Source organism: Podarcis filfolensis (genome assembly GCF_964270895.1).
Source record: "Podarcis filfolensis genome assembly, chromosome: 6".
Classification (NCBI taxonomy): Eukaryota; Metazoa; Chordata; class Lepidosauria; order Squamata; family Lacertidae; genus Podarcis; species Podarcis filfolensis.
In genome coordinates this window covers 52,688,993-52,715,066 of record NC_139609.1, presented here as the reverse complement: position 1 = coordinate 52,715,066, position 26,074 = coordinate 52,688,993, and the positions used below count along the sequence as shown (strand labels likewise).

At 43.9% G+C, this 26,074-nt stretch overlaps 1 protein-coding gene across 3 annotated transcripts in view; it reads left to right on the top strand.

Annotated features, from left to right (window-relative positions):
• ELAPOR1 (endosome-lysosome associated apoptosis and autophagy regulator 1) overlaps positions 1-25,850 on the top strand; it is a 61,961-nt gene extending 36,111 nt beyond the window's left edge. For 2 of the 3 annotated variants that reach the window (XM_083617787.1, XM_083617785.1), the window contains exons 4-23: positions 2,076-2,223; positions 3,163-3,243; positions 3,400-3,505; positions 3,646-3,795; positions 6,074-6,162; positions 7,085-7,262; positions 8,142-8,270; positions 8,613-8,703; positions 9,215-9,320; positions 11,084-11,221; positions 11,451-11,708; positions 12,495-12,668; positions 13,441-13,621; positions 14,585-14,681; positions 15,556-15,657; positions 17,095-17,221; positions 17,824-18,002; positions 19,372-19,537; positions 20,168-20,248; positions 21,699-25,850. In XM_083617787.1, the coding sequence (XP_083473913.1) occupies positions 2,076-2,223; positions 3,163-3,243; positions 3,400-3,505; positions 3,646-3,795; positions 6,074-6,162; positions 7,085-7,262; positions 8,142-8,270; positions 8,613-8,703; positions 9,215-9,320; positions 11,084-11,221; positions 11,451-11,708; positions 12,495-12,668; positions 13,441-13,621; positions 14,585-14,681; positions 15,556-15,657; positions 17,095-17,221; positions 17,824-18,002; positions 19,372-19,537; positions 20,168-20,248; positions 21,699-21,767 (2,650 nt within the window). In that variant the 3' untranslated portion in view covers positions 21,768-25,850. The remainder of the gene's footprint in view (positions 1-2,075; positions 2,224-3,162; positions 3,244-3,399; positions 3,506-3,645; positions 3,796-6,073; positions 6,163-7,084; positions 7,263-8,141; positions 8,271-8,612; positions 8,704-9,214; positions 9,321-11,083; positions 11,222-11,450; positions 11,709-12,494; positions 12,669-13,440; positions 13,622-14,584; positions 14,682-15,555; positions 15,658-17,094; positions 17,222-17,823; positions 18,003-19,371; positions 19,538-20,167; positions 20,249-21,698) is intronic. The other variant, XM_083617786.1, reaches the window with a different exon arrangement.
• Positions 25,851-26,074: the final 224 nt, after the last annotated feature.

Below are 26,074 nucleotides of genomic sequence, written 5' to 3'. Positions count from 1 at the left end.
TGCCTGGTGCTTTAATCATTTTGATGCTGAAGATAAGCTAGCTGAGACTCGTCAGGCAGGAGACGTCCTTTAAAGAGTGTTTTTTGCTAAAAAACTCAACACCATGGTGCTGAAAAGTGTTTGTGCAACTTGCAAATGTAACCTACTTCTCATATCACTTAAATTATTCATCAAACTTCTAAGCACAGTTGTAGAAGCAGAGGGGCAGATTATTACCATTGCTGGTTCGTCTCATTAAGTAAAGGTCTGTCTGGTTCCTCCAGTTTGCCTTAGATCCAGGATACCTTTCATGGAGTGGTGGCAACGATGCATGTGAAAGGTTCTGAGTTCCTCTTGCTGAAAAGAACAGGAGCAAGTGGCGTTTTTGTTTTCATAAATGTGTATGAAATCCCAAAGTATGCAGTTTATAGTATGTATTTTTAGCTTTTATCTCTCTTCTGCTGCAAAGTGAATAAGATCCTTGCATATTTTTTCAGACTGAAAATGATGAGCTGAGGGGAAGGAATGGGCTTCACAGGCTGTGGAACACATCTGATTGATCAGGAAGTGTAATTTTGGGGGGATGGAGGGTTGTCTTAAGTCTGGAAGAAAACAGGCAGGTATAATATGAGGGGGGGGGGAGAATGGGGTTGAAGAAGAACAGATGGTAAGAGAGGCATGTGTAACTAGATGACAATGAGGACCTCACAAATACACACACAGAGAGAAAGAGACTTATAGTTCTTTCCCCTCTCACCACCACCACCCACTGTGGTTTTCTCTCCTCTGCCCCTCCTTCATGCTTGTCATTTGTCAGAGAAGCTAAAGGCGCCTCTTACCTTTCATTTCCGGAAGTCTTTACAGCCACCTTCACCCCATTACGGTCTGCACATCAGCGCAGGGCAAATCAGCATCACTACCCTTGGCCATGTTTTCCTGCTTCCACCTCCATCCAGTTTTATCACCCAAAGTGACACTGTTTGTCATTAGAAGCAAGCATGATGATAATCACCACAATTTCTTTTATTTCTTTCTGAATTAAGTAAACTGATGATGTGTGAAATTAAACCAAGTTTCCCTTAGGGCAGTATCATCAACCTTGAGATCCTGTCTGCCCCTCTAAAGTTTGAGACCCTGCATGTTCCTCCACCGACTGCTTTGCCTGTCCTTTCCCCTTCTTGCTATGATTCTGATTTTACTCCACAGTAGGCAGAGAAACAGGGTAGGGAAGAGAACTAGGACTGGGCTAAGAGGCACAAGAGATGCATCATCTGCCCCTGCCTTGGAGCATGTGAAGGATATAGATGGAAGTTTTGGGTTAACACCCGTCCACTTTGGTTCTTACCTCTGCTTGCTGCCTTTTCATTTTCCCACTCCCTTTAATGAGAGAATAAACCACACATCTCCAGCTTGTAAATTTGGGGTTTTCTATTTGAATGGCATGACAGGGACATTCAGCTATCCCCCCCCAAGGTTATAAGACCTGCCAAATTTCAACCAGATTGGCAAAGGGTCTCCATTTTAGTTAAGACCCCCACATTCCTATTTCACCTTTGCCTTACATTACAGCAGATGTAAAATAAGGGTGGGTGCATTTCTTTTTTCTTCTTCAGTTGCTTTAGAAATGATTGCACAAAACAGAACCTGTGCTTTGTCCCCTTGTAATTGCATCTATCATTCTGCAGCCTCATGCTGTGGCCTAGCATATAATGAGAGTGTGATATACAGGGAATATACTGACCATTGTGGAGTAGACTTGAATACGTCAGTATAAAATGCCAACATGGCTCAACTAAGTGCAGCCTGCTTAAGTGTTGTTGATCTCGAGATAAAATCAAACCTGGCACAGACTTATCTGGAGATCATGCAGTTTCTGGGCAATTTTGTATATTAGCTACAATGGTGGAACGAATCCTTCATAAATATTACACCCATATTTCAGTGGAGACGTAACATCTGGCATTTGTGCTTTTAGCTTTCTTACCCATCTCTCCTGTTAATGTAACTCTCTTGTAATGTTTAGGGAGTGTCTGTTCTCTGGAACTGTACAGTAGCACTCCCTTAACGGCTGGGCTTTTCTCTTTGTTCTGTTCCAGGTCAACGTGGAGTCTTAAGGGAGATTACATTGCCTCCAACACAGATGAGTGCACAGCCACTCTGGTGTATGCTGTTAATCTGAAGCAATCTGGCACCGTCTCCTTTGAGTATATCTACCAAGACAGCAGCATCGTCTTTGAGTTCTTTGTATGTTTCCTATAACTCAATCCACCTTGCTAATATTGCATGCAAAGTGAAGGAGGATTTCTTCTGGGCACTGTCTTTACCTATATGACCACCTCTGCACTAGTTTTCACTTTCTGGGCCTATCTGAAAAATGAATGTTGCATCTTGTTGCAGTCAAGGACAAGGATTCCTGGTATTTAAACCAGAAAACATGGAAGGAGGTTCGTTTTTGTGTTGCTGGCAATTCATTTAGCCTCCCACTGAACTGTTCCTTCTTGGACATCATCCGGTGACAAATGAATTTTGGCAGCAGTTATTTTTGCAGTCCTTTCAAGATACAGTGGTTTCCCTTCTTTAGCGCTTCAAAGATAATGATGCTCATTTAAAACCAACAGCATTATTACTTTGGCATCTCCTCTCCTCCCTATTCATTACAATACAGTAGCCAAGAAGACTTTCCCAACATTTATACCATCTCCAGGACCATTAACATATACCACTGTGTTCTTTAAAGTGCACTTCAGATAACTTAACAACTCTGAAGTGTATTGAGGTGCATTTTACCACAATGTCTTTCATAGAAGTGGCTCTTCCTCTACACTGCTTTAAGAAAGTGGGTAGATACAGGAATGGTTGCCTTGAGTGCCAAAATGGACACAAAACCATTTAACTTCTTAAAAATCTCTGAACAATGTGCTCTAGGTTTGCTGCTGGAGGATTAGTTAGGGTACTTTCTCCATCTTGTACTTTGTAGGAGCCCAGAAAAACCTACAGCAGCCTACCTTTCCAGCCTTTAAAGCTATGCATACATTCTCTCTACAGCATTAGAACTTGGTCCTACAAAAGAGTTTTGCCCTCCAGCAGCAAAAATGTTAATTTTGCTGTGATATCTTAAGCCGACTGCTACACATCAACTTATTTACCCCGTGCATCCTCATCCCAGGTTCTCATTTGTTGCAGATTCAGAATGACCAGTGCCAGCCAACTGTAGAGGAGTCACGATGGATGAGAACCACAGAGAAAGGGTGGGAGACGCACACTGTAAGTGCACAGAGCTCCTTAACTGTGCTTATGGCCAGCAGGGGCTTGGAGAAGGAGACCTGTGTGTGTTTCTGGGACTCAGTACTGAAGTCCCAAATGGTACAGCCTTTCAGTATCAGCTGGGACTTGAACTGTCTGTGCTTTGAACATTTGCAGGTGGAGCTGAGTCAGGGCAACAATGTTCTGTTTTGGAGAACAACAGCCTTCTCTGTGTGGTCCAAAACTCCCAAGCCTGTGTTGGTGAGGAACATTGAGATTACAGGTTTGTGTTTGGTTGGTGCATGTCTCGGGTCTGATGCCACTATGCAAGCTGTCATTGTGCCCAGCAGCGGCTAAAAGGTTTTTTTTCCTCTCTTGCACTGCTATCCAACCTCACCCCTTTCCTCCCCCCCTGTTCCCTAGGAGTAGCCTTCACTTCTGAATGCTTTCCCTGCAAGGCAGGCACCTACACAGCCAAATTAGGTTCTTCCTTCTGCCAGCCATGCCCAGCAAACTCCTACTCCAGCAAAACAGCTACTTCCTGCCACCAGTGCGAGCCAGCAATGTACTCAGGTAAGCACCTTAGCTAATTATTAGAAAACTTATGAAGGAGGCTGATTTATGACTTTGGAGTATAGGAAGCTGCTTTTATATGGAGTCCATCTTGCTCAATATTGTCTACACTGACTGACAGTGGCTCTCCAGGGTTTCAGGCAGGAGTCTCTCCCAGCCCTACCTGGGGATGCTGGGGATTGAACTTGGGACCTTCTGTATGCAAGGCAGGGGCAGTACCACTGAGCTATGGTCTATTCCCATAGCTTTACTTAGCAAAAGTATCCCGTATCCCCAGCTGTTTGCCCAGCTTCCAAGTTCAGTTGAATATGCTACCTAAACCTTCCTGCCAGCTTAGAACCCATTGCACCTGCTCCGATGAAGAAAAACTAATTTCTCTCCTTTCTCCTCTTCAAAAATGTAATTAATGTAGCCATGTTCTCTCCCCTGTTTCTGTAAGAGGCTAAGTCTGCAGTGTTGGGTACTGATTTTGCTATGGCTTGTAATGATTTGGCATCAACCCTCTGATCACAAACACACACACACACACACACACACACACACACACACACACACCATTTTCTTTCTCCCAGTAACATTCACAAGCATGTGAAACTGAGGGGGAGAGGAGGGAGAACAGTAAGTGAAGATGAAACCAAAAGCCTGGAGTAGCCAGTGTAGTGCCCACCCAGATGAGCCTCAATCAGCCCAAACCAGCATAGACAGTGGGTCAAAGATGATGGGAGCTCCTGGGAGACAGCCCATTAGCTATCCTTGCCAAAAGCTATTTCTAAGCAGTTTCCATTAACACAAGCACCAAGACATATTGTTTTAACTTCCTCCTACCTTATTGATAGTGAGGCATTTAAAAGTGCAGTTATTTAAATTCCCTTCATCATTGGAGGGTGTTGGCATGCTTAGAAGCATTTATTATTGCAAGCTGAAGCATAGAGAACCCCCCCCCCAGCTTTTCCATGCCCACTTGGGTGCCATTTTCCTTCTTCCCTGGGCATTTGATAAGTTTGAGAAAGTTGCGGGGTGGGGACTGGCAAGCAAGATTACTCGCAACGGTGGAGAAATTAGCCCAGGCTGGATCTGTATGAGCTTTGGAAAATTACTGGGGAAATCTTGAGCTTTTTCAGAGAATTCTCCAAACGAAAGTTTGGAAAGATCTAGCCCATTAAATGTAGGCACATTTTTATCCTCTCCATGGAAAGTAGGTCTAAGTCTCAAGCAGATTTTTGATCCGTAGTTCTGTGTTTTTGGAGGAATTTTACACAGCTGGATTTGGGGCATCGTTCTCATGTATTGCTCTCTGCATAATGAGGGGTATGTTTTGTTAGGGCCTTCATGCTTTCAGCATAATTTGCTCAGTTCTATGGAACTCTGCCTTGCAGAAAGACTTGGAAAGTTACTTTCAAATTACAGGCTCATAGCAGTTTCATTCCTCTTTGTGGTTGCTTAGAATCACAGAATTGTAGAGTTTGAAGGGACCACAAGGGTCATTTAGTCCAACCCCCTGCAATGCAGCAATCTTTTGCCCAGCATGGGGCTTGAACCCATGACTCTTGAGATTAAGAGTCTCATGTTCTACCAACTTAGCTATCTCAGGCTTGCATCATATCTGGCGAGTGCAGTATCAGTGTTGTCTGTTCCCCTATAAGAAGTGGCAGCAGTTGGCACGTCAGACTGCGGCATTTTGATTGGTTGCTGTCGTGCAGGAAGACTTTGACTTGATCAGCTTCAAAACCTTATGCTTGAAGCATTTTACCAGGCTGCTGGAAACTATAGGGGGAAACAATGGACCTTGGGTTTCCCCTTTCCTCCATGGGGAAGAGAGTATTCAACTTAATGACAAAATGCTCCATCTTCAGGGCAAAATCCCTGCAATTTTCTCATCAATTGCTGCCACTTTTTCTTACCCTAAAAAGGCTGGGAACTGCCTGCTCCTTTAACGTAATACAAAAACGTGTTCTTTGTTCCCATCAGATTCAATTGTCTTAAGCAAATACGAGGCAAATGACTTCTAACAATTTCTAGGAGAACAAATGTTGGAACTGAAGCCTGAAACGACCTGTACATCTGCACACATGCACAGACTGCCCTTCTCATTGCTCCGGTTAAATACACTGAATAGATTTATGGTAGCCATGATTAGTACCTGCTACACAGAGATAAAATATGGGCATGTGTGTGAGATGGGCATGGCACCTTTCTGAAGTTCCTGCTGAGTTGTTGCTAGATTGATTCTTTCATTCTTTCACATGGTTTTAACCATTGTTTCCTCTTTTCAATAAAGAACCAGGTTCAGCATCATGCAAGCCACGCCCAGCTTGCACAGATAAGGATTATTTTTATACTCATACAGCCTGTGATACCAATGGAGAGGTAATTCACCTTCTGGATTTCCTTGTTTGTGATGGTGGCATTTAAATAGTGAAATTTTCTTGTTTAGCTTTTTGACGTAGAGCTTACCTTTAACGGAAAAGACCGTACTGCAAAGCATTGTACATGCCTTAATAAGCAGGGACATAAGGAGTAAGTGAGCACGCAGGAATATAAAGGAGCCAGGCCCTGAAGATGGCATGGCCGGCTAAGCCTACCCACCTCTTTTAATAAGCAGAACCCACTGCTGCTGGGTTCTTCTTATTAGAAGAGGTGTGTGGCTCTGGAAAGGCCTCACCTCCTTGTCTACCTCAGGAAGAGAGAAGTGGCTACAGCGGGATGTGGCATGAACCTGCAGGCTTCCTTCTCTTGGTGGTGGTGTGTAGGGACGAAGGAGAGAAACTTGTTCTTCCCATCATCATGCCGCCACCACCAAGAGAAGGAAGCCTAAATGGGACACAAAGGGGAGAAACACTTTCTCCCCTTGTGTCCTGTCTCAGAGAATGAAGCCTGTGCAGGATTGCTTGCAGTGACAGACTTTGGGGTCTCCTGCCCTCTGGGGCAAAATGTATCACGCCGGCACTGGCACCTGGTCACTGTGAAAGCAGAATGTTGGGGTAGTTGGGTCAATTCAAGCAAGGCTCTTCTTATCACTGCTGTGTGCAAAGAGCACCCCCATGTGGACCATTTCATACTGACAGTATATTACTAAACTTGGGGAGGGAACTCAGAACACCTGGGAGTAAAAGGAGGAGGAGCTAATATGTCAGGGCTTCTTTCCTGGAATATCCTCATAATGCTTTTTGCAGATGGGCAGAGAGCCTGTGTAATTGTCGTTCATGTAAAGAGATATCTAGGCATTGCACAGCTTTTTGTGGATTAAAGTGTAGAAATGTTTGCTCCTATCTCTTTCTTATATCAACAGACTCAGTTAATGTATAAGTGGGCAGAACCAAAGATCTGCAGCGAGGAGCTCCCCGGTTCTGTAGAATTGCCTGCTTCTGGCATAAAAACTACATGCCCACCTTGCAATCCTGGTTTTTTCAAGACAAACACCAGTTCCTGCGAGCCCTGCCCATACGGATCATATTCAAATGGGTCTGGTAATGCTGTTCTGTTCTTTCCTTCTTGGCTGGCCAAATTGTCACATGAATTACTTTCTTTAAAATGTTTCAGTGAATAGGAACCTGTGCAGTGTCAGTGGGGATGCATACAGGGAACCTGAAGTTATTGATTTGGAGCTGATGTTATTTATGCTTACTGCGTTCAGAGGTGGCATAAAAAGGAGCCAAGTCTTTGTGTGAGCTCTTCATTTTCCTATTCTTTGTTGCTGCTGATAATTCCACATTCTTGCCAATGGCAACAGAGTTGTGAGGTGGGATACAGCTCATGGAACTGGCTGCTTTGTCCTTACACAGAAAGCTCCTCTTTGTCACTTACTTGATTAAAAACAGCAACAACAAAAATGCATGATATGGCACTCCCCTTCTATCAGGAAATTCATTGGTAATTTGCAGAGGCGGCTACCAGCCTATTCTTAGGGTTTGCTTACCCAACCACTTTTGCAAATGGAAGAATCAATATGCAATGACTCTCCTGGTAAAGGCCTGCAAGGTAGTATTATCCTGTGGTAGCAGTATAAGTCCTGGAAAACACTTTTTTTCTAGCATATTTCAAGATACCGCAAAATAGTGGCTAGACCACACCGGGCCATTTTGCCACTTTCGTATCAAGTGGGAAAGCTCTGCCCAAGGGGATTTTTCCACCTGAAAAATGTGTGCAGTATATGTTCAGTAGGCATGTACATGTGCACACCTCTGAAGCATGTTGCTGCCAAGCCTGCCTCTATATAGGTTATTCTCATTCTTTGTTTCAGAAAGGGCTGCTAGCGCCCACCAGCCACCTAGTGACGGCCTTCCACATGGGAGTTCATTCCTCCTCCCGAGTTCCAGCATTGTAATGTTGCTTCCTTCTGTTCTCAGGTTGCATCAACTGCACCGTTGGGACTGAACCGGCTCTAGGCTTTGAATACAAATGGTGGAACACGCTGCCGGCAAACATGGAGACGACGGTCCTCAGTGGAACCAGTTTTGAATATAAGGGAATGGCAGGTATCTTCATGGGCACATATTAACCTGAGGTGTTGGGGCAGCTCTTGCATGGGTGGGCACTGTCATATTGTGAGGTCTCTTGCCCCTGCAAGCAGTGGGGAAGTTCACAGCACAGTGACTCTCATTCCACTCGTACTGTCAGATGTTGCCAGATCAAAGAGACACGGGGCTGCCTGCTTTCAGCGGCCGTCATGCTAAATTGTCTAGTTCTGGCCTCAGGCAACTGGACTTCCCGTGTCTCTAAGAAGTATGTAAGTGTTTATAGAGCTGTGTATTTAATGATATCCAACTGAAGTAATGCCCTTTCACTGAATGGAGATGGTGTTCTGTTTGCTGTTTCAGGGTGGGAAGTAGCTGGTGACTACATCTACACAGCAGCAGGAGCCTCTGACAATGACTTCATGATACTGACACTGGTGATTCCTGGGTTCAGGTGAGTGTGTAGCTGAGCTGGCGATGGCAAGCCTATGCATCCAAAATGCAGTAGGAGCACTGAGTCCAAGCAGTGGGACCTTCTCCCCTTCAAGAGTGTGCTGCTTGCATTACTTCTTCCACAATCCTTAACTCACCATTGGTGAACAATAACAGAAAGAATGAATGAGGGATTGAGTTGGCTTTTCAGTTTAACAAATTCTTGAAACATATATGAGCTCTCAGCAGCTGCCTGATTTTTGCCATGTCCTGGAAACAGCCATGCTTTCAATGTATGCCTGTGACTAGAGTGCTGATTTTATTGGACTGGCCAACCTCAGATTCTTCAAATGTGTTCTAAACAAGAGCATAAGCTGAGGGAAACTTTCAGATTCATGGCTTGCTGAAGTAAGCCTTGCTAATTGAGGTGGACTGTTTCCAGACATTCCTACTCCCATCTCCCGTCCTTGCTGTGTTTTCACCAAGACCTTGAGCAAATAGATACCCCCTGAGTTTTGCTTGCTCTCTTGCAGTTCCCCACAATCGGTGATGGAGGACTCCGAAAGTAAAGAGATTGCAAGAATCACATTCGTCTTTGAAACGATCTGCAGTATGAGTTGTGAGCTTTATTTCATGGTGGTAAGTTGATCCAGCTTCTTCTCTCTCCAAAGCAGATAAGCTTTCTCTTGCTTGGTTTGCCTTGGGGTTTTGTGCTCCCAAGGCACAACAGGCTGTGGAAGGCACATTCCCCTCCTTCCTCTGTAGTTGATGCGTTTAGAAAAAGAGGCAAATCTCTTGGCTGTTTCCCAATTCCGGAAACTTTCACCTGAAATCAATATGTTCCTATGGGCATATTTTCAAAGGTACAATAGCCCACTTGCATCCTGTAGTTACACCTCTGTGAGGACTCTGTGTCAAAATGCCACCATGGCGGCGAGAAAAATAAATACCGTATTCTTCTCTCTATAACACGCAGATTTTTTCTCCTAAAAGGGAAGGGGAAATGTCTGTGCGTGTTATTGAGCGAATGTGTGGTCCCTGGAGCCGACTAGGGCGAGCGCAGGAACAAAAATCAGGCAAAAATCAAATCGCCTGCGGAGAAGGGAAACCTGAAAAGAGGAAGTTGCTGCTTTCCTGCATTCTGCCTCAGGGTCTTACTGCCCATCCGCTTGTGTTTTGTTGCTGTGTTTGCTCAAACAGAACAAAGAGCAGGCAAATCCCCTCCCCTCCAGGCAAGCAGAGGGGAAAGCAGAGCGTCCTTCCTTCTAATTCCTCTCCCTGCTCCTCTTTCTCCCTGCAGCCAGAAAACATGCAGGTGGGAGAGAGGGGGAGAGAGAGAGAGGGCTGGCTTGGGGGGGGGAACTTTTGCCTTTCTTTCCTCCCTCCCGTTAAATCCGTCTCCTGCATTCTTAGCCAGCTGCTTCTCTGCACACCCCACTCATGCTCCTTGTCCCTTCTGTGTTTTTCCTTCCCTCCCCACTTAAAATGTAGTTACAAAGCATGGATCCACATGGATCCTCAGGATCTTTGCATTGGGTCACCCCAAATTCACCATCAGATCACATAGCATGTCCATGGCTACAGCCTGCACCAAAAAAATCACGCACCCACTGTTGCCTGGGGCCACAATGGTGCAAAAACGTGGTTACAAAGCATGGATCCACAGGGATTCTCAGGATTTTTGCATTGGGTCACCCCAAATTCACCATCAGATCACATGTCTGTGGCCACAGCATGAAGCACAAAAATAATACATCCACTGTTTCATTCAGAATTTTTTCCCCCTTGTTTTCCTCCTCTAAAAACAATGTGCGTGTTATGGTCAGGTGCGTGTTATAGAGCGAAAAATACGGTATAGGTATACCACCTGTTGGTATGTTAAAAAATCAGCATTATTGATAACATTAATATTATTAATAAAAATAGTGTAAGAACTGGAAAACTATTCTAGGCACATTTTGTTCAGAGATACACTTTGGACAGGTAGCAAGGCCACTCATCATGCACAGTGCAAAATGAAAAAGACTTGTGAAAATGTTAAAAAAAATGAGTATTATTGGGTTTTGCAAATGATGCTCTGAATTTCCTGTGCTTTCTGATCTGCAGCCCACATCAGCTTCTCTTGAGCTACAATGGGCGCGAAAGAAAATCTCTCCTAGTCACTGTAGCCTCTCTTCCCCAATTTCAGTGTCATCTTTCCTCTTAACTGCTTCCTTCCCACTAATGCCCCACCTCCCCTTCTTTTCAGTTGGCTATTCCAAGGCTCTCACAATCTGCCTGGCATGATTTCCCTGCTTATACTCAAGTTACGGAAATATCTGTATCTGTAATAATAAAGAATTATTTAGGTAGAAAGTGTTGCTTGCTCTTTACTCACTAGGCCCATGCTTTATCTCTGGTAGGGTGTCAATTCCAGAACCAACACGCCTGTGGAAACCTGGATTGGCTCGAAAGGAAAGCAATCCTACACCTACATCATTGAAAAGAACGCCACCATGAGCTTCACATGGGCCTTCCAAAGAACAGCATATCATGAGCCGGTAGGGACTATCACTTCCTGGGGAACCTTCTGTTCACAGCCAGCTCCTCAGTTATCCCTTTTATGGGGAGTTCCTTGCCAGGAATCAGAGATACTCTAGTGTCTTGCTAATCAAAGATGTCCCAGCAAGGAATAGGCACGCCATCCTCATCTGCAGCATCCCACCTCCCCTTTATCAAACGCTTCTACCTCTCCAAGGCCCTATGGACACTTTCTGTGTTTCGTTCTAGGGAAGAAAATACACCAACGATGTTGCCAAGCTGTACTCTATCAATGTGACCAATGTCATTGAAGGCGTAGCATCATACTGCCGGGTGTGCGCTCTGGAATCCTCGGGCTCGTCCTGTACTTCCTGCCCACACGGCCACTACATCGACAGAAGCTCTGGGGGCTGCTACCCGTGTGCAGCAAACACGTACCTGAAAGCTCACCAGCCCTATGGCAGCCAGGCCTGCATCCCTTGTGGTCCCGGCACAAAAAACAACCCGGTAATATTGTCCTCCTTTCTGCCTATCGTTTCTGGCCAATTTGCAATGATCTACACTGTTAGCTAAATAAAAGCACCCCATTAAGTTTATAAATAATTTAGTTGGCAGAGGGCTTTCCATTATAAGCAGCAGTAGGGCAGTATCAGTATATTATATTAGTACTAGTATACCGCCCCTCATCCAAAATTACAGACAGAATCTGCATGCACAAGAAACTGCAGACCTGTTGGCCGGAGAAGGTTCCACTTGAAGTGGCAGGCAAGATCCCACCCAGTTAGCAAAGCCTGCCCGCTGACATGATATGCATGAGGCCAGATCCTTAAAAAAGAAGATATATAACTGAAAACTTTGTCTTAACAAACTTTTGCATTTTTCTTATTGAAAATGTGGAACCTGTAGACTGAAAGGGATTCTTCCCTTACCAAATCATCCCAGAGTTTTGCTTTTAAAAAAACCCAAGCTTGTCTTTCCTCAGAAATATTAAGTTATTTCCTGCCAAAATGGAAATGGCACTAGAACAGCTAAGCGGTTCATCTCCACATACTCTGTTTTGTGTAATTATCCACATGGTTCCCTGGAGGAAATTGGCAAGTGAGATTCCTGTGAACAGAAGCTTATGGGATTCTGGAGCACTATAAACCTGGCCAGCTTGAGAATAATCAGCCACATTTGGGCTCCTTCCTCTCAGAGTAAACTTGGGTTTTACATGCTGCTGGAGACACTGACAATTTCTGAGCTCCTCTATGAGGAAATAAATTGACTGTAAAAAAATGTTCTGCTCCCCAGATCCATTCTCTTTGTTACAGTGACTGTCACCTCTCAGTCATCGCGGACGGCAGGACTCTGGAGTATGACTTCTCAGCACTGTCTAATAGCACATCCTTTTTGGTGGGGCCCAGTTTTACCACCAAAGGGCTAAAGTATTTTCACCACTTCAACATCAGCCTCTGTGGGAATCATGTAAGTACGTGGCGAGGTTTCTGAGAAGCCCATCCTCTATGCAGGGCCCCAACATGTGAGAGTGGCTTATATGGTACAAATCACCCGTATGTGAAGAGAGTTTCTAGGCACCCATGCTCACCCCGGAGCTGCAGAACATTTCCTTAGCAGAATCCCATCCTCCTGGCTACTCTAGCTGAACCACCGCAACAAAACAGCTCAAATTCTTGAAGGTCTCTTATCTGTAACTTAAGGGAAACGTTTTACTATCGTGATGCAACTGCCCTTCTCTCCTGTGAAAGGATGGGTGTTAATAGATCCCTGTGCACTGAAAGTGTGTGTGTCACAGTATCATTGATTTATCCCCACCACCAATGACAGCTGGTGACCACACACCCTACCCATGCATACAGAACTCTTCGGAATAGGCTCTTTGTGTGTACATAGAGCTTCTCCATGCAAAGCAGGGTCCGTTTATCCCAGACTCCTCACCCCTGTTATATGTGGGAGCTCTACGCACATACATTGATACACAAATAGATGCCCTTCCAACATGCATGGGTAATGGAAAATGCGGTGATCAGAGGTGCTGGTGCTAGGCTTTGAAACCCTCCTCGTGCTTTCAGTGCAATAGGGTGGGTTCATCTGAGTCCTCTTACTATGGTTCCTTTAAAAAGAACTTCAGGATTTATAAAGACAAGGATCCAGCCAACTCTCTCTCTCTCTCTCTCTCTCTCTCTCTCTCTCTCTCTCTCTCTCTCTCTCTCCCCACCCCCCTTGCAATTCTCTGAAGGGAAGGAAAATGGCAACCTGCACGGATAACGTCACAGACATGCACATCCTGGGCAAAGAGACAGAGTTCTCCAAATCAACTTCCTCCTATGTATGCCAGTCCATCATTGTCCCCTCTGATGTGATGGCTTACAAATCAGTGGTGTCTTCCCAACCCGTGAGCCTGGCAGACCGCTTTGTAGGTGAGAATTGCAGGGAGCATAAGTCTGTGCTTTGAACAGAGGACTCTGGTTGCTGTTTGATAGAGGCTTTTGGGGGAGTTGCATGTGCTGATTCAGGTGACAGGAACATCCCTGATTATGCCTTCTAGATAAGTCATAGAATCATAGAGCTGGAAGGTACCCAAAGGGTTGTCTAGCTCAACTCCCTGCAAAGCAGGAATTACAGCTAAGGAATCCCTGGCAGATGGCCATCCAACATCTGTTTAAAAACCTCCGATGAAGGAGAGTCCATCATGTTCCAAGGGAGTCCATTCCACTGTCAAACAACTGAATGGAAAAGTAGTGAGTTCAGTGTGGCTCCTTCATCTAAAACAAAGTCGACTTTGATGAAAACCCTACACTACTCAGTGCCACTAAACTTTAGTTCCCCACTCCTCAGCTGTGTTTTTTGCTTTCTGTCCAGGTCCCAGGAAAGCAAAGGAGGGAAAGTCATAGCAATTTCCCAATTTTTGCTGCTTCTTTTTTTTAAAAAAGTATATAGCTAGAGAAATACTTTTTTTTTTTTTTTGCACTGGGTTCTGTTCTACCTCAAATCACTGGCACCACCTCCAGGCCCATAAAATAAAGTATATTTTATTTCCAGGAATTGGCAATCTACTTTTATTTTATATATTGTCATTTTATTTTTATTTTTTTCAAGACCTGGCAATCCAATAGCTAAACCTGGGTCACTCACACACACTAACAGAGCCTAACCAAAGGCACAACAGGCCTCACTTGTTTCTCTGACCCTGGTCAGCATTTGTGAGGAAAGCAATGAACAAGACAAGCCTGTTTTCTGGAAGCAGTGAAGAGAGAATTGAAATGGGATTATCCTCTGTGAAGCTCTTTAGCACAGTCAGTTTTGGGAGAGGGGTGGTCCTGGGAATGTCCACTGTCTTCTCAGTGCACTGTCCTTCTCACTGGTTTGCTTCTAACTTGTAGGAGTAACAAGGGAGACCACTCTGGACAACATCACTTCTTTTCCTGACTATTTCCCTGCAGAGAATGTGGGCTTACCAGATGTGATATTTTTTTACAGGTAAGCTACAGGACTGCCAAACATAGGTGAAGGCAGTTTTAGCAGTCTTCTGTGGAAAACTCTGGGTTATTCCTACGTCTTAGAACATTTTTAGTATTTCAGCATCACAGGGAATTTGGGGGCTTTGGCATTCTGGAACCTTCCAAAGAGGATTGAACAAATTCATGAAGGGATAAAGCTATCAATGGCTACTAGTTGTGATGGCTGTGCTCTGCCTCCACAATCAGAGATAGTAGTGCTTCTGAATACCAGTTTCTAGAAACCACAGGAGGAGAGAGGGCTCTTGTGTCAAATCATTCTCTGGAAGGTCTTGGGTTCTGCTGCTTCTTGCTTGCTCATGAGGTACACAGTGATGATTTGCACGTGAACCAGCCACAGTATTACTGCTGTTACCAGTACAGTATTACTGCTGTTACTCCCCGCCTTCTTCTCAGCTCTCCTCTAGCCTCTGGCAGGTGGGACTTGAATGTGTGAGAAGGAAGTTGGATCATTTTTTGGATGCTACTTTTCAGTGCATTCCTATGCTTAATTTGAAGGAACTTTTCAATAAATCTTTAGTATTCCCACACCCTGGGAAAATATATCCTTGTGATTTGTCCTCCCTTTTCCTTGGGCCAGATTTCCTTTTTTAGTGCCATTTGTACTGCTGTGCAGCAGTCCTTTGTATGAAAAAGAAAAATGATACAGTACATGTGTCTTAAGCGTTTCCCACTTTTTAAAAGTTATGAAAACATGCTAGAAACAAGGGAGATACAGCATTGTGTTGCCCCCGAGTGACAACTGTATTAGTGAGAAATGCTAGTACCGTGAAGCCTTGTAAGTGACAGGGCCGTCAGCTTTAGCAGGGATTTCATAACATGCATATATGTTGCAGATCCAGTGATGTGACTCAGACTTGTAGTGCTGGGAGAGCTACTGCCATTAGAGTGAGATGTGATCCTCTAAAACCCCACTCTGGAGTGCTCTCTGTGCCGAGGTAAGTTCAAAGGTTAGTCAGCCTCAATAGCAGGTGCACCCTGTTAAAACTACATTCTGCTCCAAACTCTACAGTGGGGCAAAAACTGGAAAAACTGGTGGAGAAAAAAATTAAAATAAATGCTTTCGATGCTGTAAAAATAGTCGCACTGAGAACAGCACTTACTTTTGTATTGGGTGTACTTGCTTCCAATTCCAGTTGTAATTTATATTTCAGTTTTGTCCGCTCCTATGTTTCAAGCTGGCTGCTCATCTTGTTTATGCATTTTAATAGTTGCTTTTTTAAATGAGAACTAAGGAGTAATGATTTAGCAAAGACTGTAGCTCAGTGGTAGAGCATCTGCTTTGCATGCCGAAGGTCTCTAGTTCATTCCCTGGCATCTCCTGATAGGGCTGAGAATGTCCCGTCTGAAATCCTGGAGAGCCTCTTCCAGACAACGTAAACAATACTGAGTAGCTGGAGGTCAGACATGGCATAGGGTAGCTTCCTGTGTTCACAACCCTTCTAAAGGCAAAACTAAAAGATGCATAAAAGCATCTCCACTGCTTAATGCTTTCTCCCCCCCCCGCCCCCGCCCAATATTAGCTATAACAGCTCCAGTCTCGGTCAGGCCTATAGCACAAGATGAAGTTGTGTTAACATTGACCCTTTCCACTCTGCACCATTTCCCCAATGGCACTCCACACACCCCCCCCCCCAATAAAAGGCTACTGTTGCTGATGCAGGGGAAATGATAGAAATGTGCATATGATTTTCCTGCTGTGGAGTTATTTTCATGGGGGAAATGATACGGGGAGGAATACTAAAACTATTTTATTGTGCTGCACTATAGTCCCAGTCTGGTTTGGGAGGTGTAGCTATTTTTTTGGCAAAAAGCGTAAAGACACCAAGTTGCATTCATATGCCACCAATTTTATATGACGTTTATCACTGTGACACGCTTCTGGAACCCAGTTCAGTCTCATTTACATTTACAGACCTAACCTATCAGCATAAGCTTTGCCATATCTGTTCCTTCACATACCAACACAACTTCTTTACCTCTTTAAAATGCAGAGGTCTACTGGGTATAGTCAAAGTAGAATGGTGGTGAAGTGGTCTAACAATGGAGCCTATCTCAACCTTGCAGGGTTTAAATTCTTTCATGAATGTCACAGGTCTCCAACGGGTCTGTGTAACTCAGATACAGGAAATGCCTAAGACCTATTGACATCTATGAAAGAAATAGCATTTACAGCAAGAACAAGTGCTCCATGCAGCAGAGTTCATGCGCTACATACATGAGGCATAGCTTTGGTTCCCTGGAGTCACTGGTGACAGACTCTTTCATGGCAGGTCTGGGAGAAGGGCAGGTCTTGACACCCACAACAGCTAGGTCATGAGGTGAGCCACTGAATAGACTCCATTTCAGATGGCACTTTATAATTTTTCAAACAGCAAGTGCCCTGAAGGAACCTGTGACGGATGCACTTTCCATTTCCTGTGGGAGACTGTTGAAGCCTGCCCCCTCTGTTCTGCAGATGACTACCATGCTATCATCAGCGCCTGTGTTGGAGGGATTCAGGTAGGGACTCAGAATGGCTTCTTTTGAGTTCTTATCTTCAGGGCCTGAGAGCTGCCCATTTTTGTGACTATTATATGAACATTAAAACAAGTCATCGACAGCTACGGCAGCCCAATGATCATTTAGTGAACATGCCGGTTAGGACAGGCAGAGACACCAAATTGAAATCCACTATTTTTCCCCCTGGAGTTGTCACAAAACCATACTTGTCTGATCTTAAACATGCTTACCTGAAGTCAGTTCCACTGATTTCACAACAATAAACTGCTTCAGCAGCAGGTTCAGCAATGATGTACCGATTTATTTTTGTTAAGAGGATTATGTCCCTTCAAGATCCCTCTAGAGTAGTGGTGGTGGTGGTATAACTATTATGGTTGCTTCGAATCTATAAGGTGGCATCAACACTACATTTCTATATTGGTTTCAGTTTATTTCCCTGAAAACCATTTCTAGATAGCTTTGCGTAAAATCTCTCCTAAGTGCTACAGGGTAAAACAGAAATGTACAGTAAGACCATCAGCATCAAAAAGAGTACAGAAATGCAACATGAGCTGCGACTGCATGTGATTAAAAGAAGGCCATGCCTGCTTTTTCTTCCACAGAGAACCACGTATGTATGGAGGGAGCCCAAGCTGTGTTCGGGAGGCATTTCGCTCCCAGATCAAAAAGTCAGCATTTGCAAAGCCATGGACTTCTGGCTCAAAGTGGGCATCTCGGCGGGGACTTGTGCTGCTATCCTGCTGACTGCAATGACTTGCTACTTCTGGAAGAAAAACCAGAAGTGAGTAGCTGCTTCTGTTCCTGCCCATTATGCTTGCTTGCTTGCTTCATAGATGCCCAAGACCTTTTTCAAGGTTGCCCTTTAAATCAGATGGCAACCTTGAACAGCACAGCAGAAGCAAATAGGTGAGTCTGTGTTCAAAGATAGCAAGCTCTTCAGTAATATGTCACTCTTTTATACATTGTTACATGTCAGTGATGGCATTCTCGCCTTCCCCAGTTTGCCTTCTTATCATCCCATTCTCAACCCTGCCTATCCTTCCATGCCTAAAAAGCAAGAAAGACCCACCAAAAACAAAACAGTTTTTATTTTCCAGAAGCGTTAAGTGCATGCAACTTTAACACACTCACAAACAGTGCATCCATAGCCCTGTTCAGTAGCACCTTGTGAAAGGGGTGCAGCTTGTGAAATGAGACATCTTCATACGGGCAGTGATATATAGGGGAAGAACCCCTCCCCCAAAAAAACTCTTTACTGGTGGGCAATATGAGACATAGGGCATCAGGTTAGCATTGTGTAGTGACAGGGTTGCTGACTGGCTAGGACTGCCTATGACTGCCACAGCCCTTTATGAGTCACCCCTTGACCATATTGCTACAAAATTTGCAGATGGATCCTGCGAATTAGTTTCCCAGCATATGCACTAGAAAAAGCTGGTGGCATTACCAGCAAATATTGAGTGGAGTTTGCTGAGCAGTGATCCAGTTCCAGCTGTAGTTGTGATGAAACCTCTTCAATGAAGAGTGTTTCTTACCCATCAGTTTCTCAACAACTATAGGGGATCAGGTCTACTGTTGCTTGAATGTACCTGCTGCCAGTGGATTTATGCTATGATAAGTGTCCCCTTTGGATGCTTACATATGAAAGTATCTGCTGGCAGAGAGGATACCAGTCCCACTACCACTTGAAATAGAAGCCTTCGCAGCTTGCTTGTCTGCACCCAGGAAAGAGGTCTCCACTTCCAAGCAGCAGATGGGGCTCTGAAATGCTCGCTGGCAAAGATCAGCAGCTGAATATTCTGAGAAGAAGGGAGGCAGAATTGTTTCCTCTTTGGAGAAACTGAAATTCAAGCTCCTTTTGAATTTTCTCCAGGAGGGAAAATATCCCACCTTTGCAGTGCATGCATAGGATTAAGCTAATAAATCCTTTGGATTGTGAATGTGTATGACGGCGTGTGCTTGTTTGGGTGTACAAAACATTTCTTTTTCTACCTGTAACAGTCAGCTTTCACGTGGCCTGAAGCTGGGCTTAGCATCTCCAGATTTTAAAGTGATCCCCCCCCCCCCGCAAGTGTCCCATTTTTGGGACCCAAACTCTATTCATCCATCATCCACCTGGCTTTCTCTATGTCTGTCTTATATCTTCGAAGGTTGGAGTATAAATATTCCAAGCTGGTGATGAATTCCAGTGCCAAGGACAGTGAGCTGCCAGCTGCTGACAGTTGTGCCATTATGGAGGGGGAAGACGCAGAGGATGACCTGATATTCACAAGCAAGAATTCTCTCTTTGGCAAAATAAGGGCTTTCACCACAAAGGTAAGGTGCTTTGTGAGACCCAGCCTGCACGTGTAATGTGCCAGAATGAAGCAACAGAGGCCTTGGGCTTGGCTCCAGTGTTTATCTAACCTGACAGATGTCTAACATGTCATGTTGAACTTGTGAGGCCACATCTGAATAGACAGCTTCCCAATTCACTTAATATGTACAGTATCCCTGAGGTGTGTGTGTGTGTGCCTTTCTCTAGTAGTCGCTATCCTTTTATTTTTGAAGTAATGATTTCTAGCATGGGCTGCTGACTGTGCAAGACCCAGGCTGTAGTAGGGGTTTGGGGGGAGGGGAGGGAGAAGAGTGATTAAAGCTTCATTCTCCTCCTCTATCCTGTTAAAAATATTGACAGAGTAGCAAAAGGAAAAGGACATTTTCTCTCCGAACAAATACATCAAATACAGCTAACCTTCCAGGATGCTACAGGCTAGGGACCAATCAAAAGGCATGATTACAGTAACGTCCTCATCCTAGATCTGTGAGCTTTCTCCAGCCTCAGAGTCTATATTCACGTGCTGCTGTGTTTCCTATTCTACTGACTGATGTTCTGGTTAATGGTGCGCTGCTTTTATTTTTCATTTTATCCCTCCCCCCCTAATGTGGCTATTTGTTTTCCTGTAGGCTTCTCTTAGGTACAGTCAGGCATGGCAGGAGTCTGTGTGTAGGGCTGTTCTCAATAAGCTAAGAGGAGGAGTCTTCCAGGTAGATAGAGACCAAATGTAGATGGTATTGTCTTGTGTCCCCTGTGTCTAAAAACAAGCCAGCTGACTGAGGGCGTATAGTAACCAAATGGCATTGGATGGGATGACAATATGGCCTTGTGACATCTGACTGGGACCCAGCGCCGTATGGTATTCTTGGGAAATCCAAGCCACACTGCCAGCTTTCTACAGCTGCAGCCTCTCCTTTCCCAAAGGGGGACGGTGCCACAACCTTTATTTTGGAGGAGGAAGGCAAGGAGGCCCAATGTGTGCTGGAGACACACCAATGGGTGTTAATTCAGGCTGCAAGTATAGGATGCTAAACTTACCCAGAAAGGTCCTTGAGCCCTGGCTTGTCTCTGGAACAAGTAGCTGCTACTTGTTGTGCTGTCCAGAATCATCTATGACTGGCTCTGTGTCATATTTTGCTCAGTTTCATCTTTTGAGAGCCAGAGTCAGGGCTGCTCTGACTTGATGGAGCTGGGGAGAACCAAGGCAGAGCCATGGAAATCTGGGCCTGTGGGATTCAAATGCCATGTCTGGAATAAATTATGGGAACTGAACACTGTACACAGAATGTGGGTGGGTTTTCTCCACTCCCCTGCAAATTACAAGCAAACTGGGCCTTTCTGCTTGTGACCTAAAAGTTATTCCCGCCCCCACCCAGTAAATACATTCTGTTAAAATGTTGGCGAATTCTCATGTGTATGGGCTTGCTTTGCTTGAATTAGGGTCTTTAATCAAGAGGTTATGAATATTTAGCTGTTAGCATATATTTCTATTTGCAACATAATAGTTCCTTATCCTCACAACCAGCCTGATGCAACTGCTGCGATCACTGTTATCCCCATTTTGCAGATGGAGGCTGAAATAATTATTTTACACAAAGCTGCTGGTGAGGTTATTGCAGAAGTGGAGTTTGAACCATGTCCAGCACCCTATCCACAGGGTGGATCCTTCTGAATTCAGTCCTCTCTGGGTGCTGGTTGCTGAGTGGCTCCCACAAGGCTCAGTGACAACCCTCACCTCTCCACCAACTGTCTCTTCTGAATGCACTGCTATCCAGCACAGGTTGCTTCCATGCTAAGGTCCTTAAGTACTCCAGAGACGTTGCTTTTTGCAGTCGGCTGGAAGTAGAACTAAACTGTGGTTCCATATAGCACTTACATAGCACTGTGTTTCCCGTAACACTCCTACAATAGTCATTCTGACAGGGTCAGAAGACCACGCATGGAGGCAGCTGGTTATCATAGTTTTGTGGGAGATGCCCTTGCACCCTACTGCCCTTTCATGAGCATAGGGTGCAGGATTGCACTCTCTGTTCTTTCCGTGTTACTAAATGCTGGGGTATGACATAATCTGGCTTACTTCAAATGAAAGGTGGGGGCTCTGAGAGATGCAAATGACATTTTATATAGTCCCACTCACACTTCGTTTTATGTTGTCTTTAGAGAACATCTGATGGCTTTGACTCGGTCCCACTGAAGACCTCCTCTGGCACCACTGACATGGATCTTTAGGAATGGATTGCCCACCTCCCATGCCTTTCCTGCAGGATGCTTTGGGAGTTCTCCTTGGTTAATCCCTGCACTTTGATGAACTTGCCATGTGGCCTTATTGGATACACTTTTAACTTCAGCTTCTTACTGTACTTTTTTAAAACCGAAAATTTTAACATTCCCTCCCGAAAGAAAACCATGCCAAATACAACTGTGCTTTTAAAATTATATGTAGATATATATTTGTATGTTTCCTGCGCTCCCTACCCACTCTTCTGTAATGCTTTTGGGTTTTACCTTTCAACAAAAGTTGTTCTATGCTGGTGACAATAGCTGCATTTCCTCTCTCCCCTAACACCAGAAATGTGTAAAATAGCCGAAGATATCATTGCCATTAATTAAGTCAGCCCATTGAGGCAGGCTCCTAAGGCTGCAATCCTTACCTGGGGGAAGTATATATGCACACAGCTGCTCTGTAAATGTTCGTTTCATTTTAACACCAACTTGACTTTCAAAATACTTTCTCTGTGTACTAAAGCAGCAGTGGTATTTTGTCAAACAGTAGTGAGGCTTGCCTGCCTCATTAAGAACCCTTCAGAAGAGATACAATGCATTGGGCTCAAATTGCAAAGTTCTGCACTCCGCCCACCAGTCTCACTTTTATAGGTTGACTGTTTCTTACGCCAGAGCAGTCTGCAATGACTTTGCAAGTGACAGTTCCATTAAAGGCTCCCTAAATTCCATCATAGTAGAATCTGCATGTGGCCCAGTCTGGAAGGAGTATACTTCAATCATTTAGAAAGGGTATGACTTAAACATTGAAAGGATTATGGCCCAGAGTAGCTGGATTTTCCTCGTCTGTTTGTATAGCGATGACTTATGGAGAAATGCTGTGCAGTCTTGCATCTTGTTTGTTGACCTTTAGTTTTAAAACAATAAGGGAATCATTTATCCCTGTGCTGACTTTCTCCAATACTTGAAAACTCTGATCCTAGGATATTGGGGCAGGGGGTGTTATTTTTTATGTGACTTCAGAATTACCATCCAGGAAAATGTGTGCCTATTGTCCATGCCCCATTAGAACACTTTCCTTTGGAGAAGCAAAAGTATAATACTTTACACAATATCAAGAATCAGGCGGATCTTCCAGCACAATTATCCTGCATGAACACCAAAAGAATTAATACTTACTTCTTTTCAAGTTATATGAATTACAGGTGCTAGATCTGTGGCTGTGATTATCAAGTATGCCATGGCAAATAGAGGCCGGAGAATTACAGTCAATCATTTCCCTGTCAGGCCCAAGGATGAGTGGAAAAGCTTTTAGGAAAAAAACCCTGGACAGCCCTCTGTTGCTGTTTTTTTTTTTTTACAATTCTTCTTCATGTAATTTTGTGCAGGCCTAGGCATGCAGATTTTTTATTTGGCAAATAGTGAAGAAATAATTAGGTTTTGGTTTTAATAGCCAGTGTTATATCCAAACACAGCCACTGAATACATTACAAATGGCTGCTCCTGAATTCAGTCAACATTACTGACAACTGCCAAGCCAATGTTGACTGATTTCATCTCTCTGTTTGTTTTCGCAGGTTAAAATAGCCTTTAGTATAAAGCACTTCAATGAAGAAAAATACAGAAACCCAGCTCCTCCTTTCAGTCATTCAGTTTTAATTCCAATGACATTACTCTTGGTTCTGCTTTCAGTAACTTTCTCAATTTCCACACACTCTACTTTTCTATCTATATTGTACAAGTGTTAAACAACAACAACAACAACTTACCTTTAGAGCAGCTGGGAGAAATTTGTACAACTGCAGGTAAGGAGGGCTAACCTTGGCTTAAGTTGACTTTAGTTTATTGGGATTTGTAATTCTGTTGCTTTTCCTTCAAGAGAAGAAATTAAAGATGGCGGTGGGCAGTGTTATAGGTTATGGGAAATGGAGTAATTGAGGAGCTGCCATATATGGTGGATGGGCTGCATTTTACTTGGTGAGTTACCCTGCGGAGGCTTGAGGATGTTTTTCCCCTTAGCATAATGCTGCTTACATCAACAGTGAAATGTCACCGTACCATAAACTTTGATATATGTCCATGTAGCTTTTTTACGGTCAGATTTCAGGCTATTCCTTGGAAGAGGAGTAGATTTATTTCTTCACCAGTGAATCCTGTGACTATGAAACCAATCCAGCAGCTAGCTTTCCCTAGTGCTAAATGCCACTGCTACATGTTTTCAATCAGAAGGAAAATGGATTTATTTTACTTGGAAAGTACTCCAAAGCTATGGCCTAAGGAAGCCTGAGATGCTCATCAGAGGATGAGAAAACTGACCTCAAGAGACACGAAAGAGAAACTGGCCCTTTTTAATATATTGACACATCTGAAAATCTCTGGGCTCTGGTTCCATCGTTTTACACAAGAAAGATATATTCAGGGACAGCCAGGAATAGTTAAACTACTACTGTGGAAAGTGGCACCCTGTTGTCAAGACCCAGGATAGGGGAGAGGAGCTAGGATAATAAGCTGTTGATAAATTGCCAGTGGTGAAGAAGGTGTTGATGGATAGCTTCCCCATTGCTTATGACAATTAGGAAGAAAGGTTAAGAGAAACTCAGGGCTGTTTCCAAAACAAGTTCTTATGCAAACAGAACCAGAAGCACAGAGCTAGCACTAGGCAGAAAGAATACCATAAAGAGATGTGTAAGTCCAGAGTCTATTGCAGAGGTCAGCTTACCTAAGCATCTCACATCAAGCTGAAAAAGCTTATTTTCACCCTCTGCTGTTTATGCTAAAGAGAAGAAACAAAAGCAGCAACAAATCCTTTGGGATGATTCTGCGGCTTTGTTAACACATAGACTTAATGTTTGTATGTCTGTCATTTGTTCAATAGTGTAAGGGGGGGGGGAGAGAGACAAGGGGGAGGGGCACTTGCACCAGCCACAATCTAGATAGGGTGCAAAGTAGACCTTAAAGATCAGGAAACATTTTATTAAGAATGTAAGTGGTGCAAAAACGCCCCACAAAATCTTTGGTTTGGAAAATCAGATGTTTTGTTGGAGTGGTAAAGGCAACAATTCACTTGGTTGGGCATGCAAACATAAGAGCAGTCCTGCTGGGTCAAGCCAAAGGCCCATCTCCTCCAGCTTCATGTTCTCATCATGGCCAAACCATAGGCTTCCAGGAAGCCTGCAAGCAGCACCTAAGCACAGCAACAACAGTTGTTTCCCAGCAACATGCAGCATCTGACAGTGGAGGTGGGACATGGAGAGCAGCTGGACATCCAGAATAACACATTTGCAACTTTTCCTTGGTTCTGTCCTGCAACATCACCTAGTCAAACACATTCAACCACTTCATACCACTGGGGCTGATGAAACGGGGAGTGGAGAAGATAATCTTATGGTCAGGCAGTGGGTATTTTGTACCCCAACTTTTGAATAAATTCATGGTTGAGCGGTAAGCAGGAGGTGCAGCGAGGATGTGGAGTTTTAGCAGCAACACCTTTAAAAGATTCAGTGCCATTCTCACCCCAGATTGTATTACTTGCTCCCCAAAGGGGGCTAATCCAAGAGTAATGCTTGTTTTTATTTGTTTAACTCCTATACTTATTGAGGGTAGGAAGTATCCAGACTTTCTGACCTGTGCCATTTATATGAATTTACAGCAGTGGCCCTTCTCTAATTCTCTGGACTTGCTCTTAAATTTAATTCAGAGCATCAAGTGAAATCAGAAGGGTACTTTTGACGATTTCATAGAATCACTGCTTCTGTTTTTGTATGAAGTTGTGATTTATTATTCTGGCTTTTTGTCTTTGCTATATTTTGTATATGCTTGAAACTATTTATGGATTAAACCAATATCTGTAAGATTTGATTGACATACCAGATATGTTGTTGTCCTAGCAGCAATCTTCAAGGACTTTCATTGTTTGTGTGGACTAGGTTATAAGTGCTATTCAGGGACTACAATATGATACCTTTCTTACATGGATGACAATGATTTTTTGCAACTCTGTATGTTACAGAATTGATTGGATTATATTTATATAACTGTGTTTTTTCAGCTTTGTGACGATAAACTGCAGGTTAACTTGCTCTGTATACAAAATGGGCTGGGTTCCTTTTATATATGATTTTAATAGAATTTAATAGTTTCTAGAGGCAAGAATTGCATGTACATTTTTGGGGTTAAAAACAATAACACTTCTGAACTCGTCTGATCTCTCTCTTGCTTGGAGTGATATAAGGGAGATGAAGTAAAGGTGCAGAACTCTCACTATTGCATCATTTATAACAATTAAACAGCATAAAAATTAAATAGGATCTGCTTTA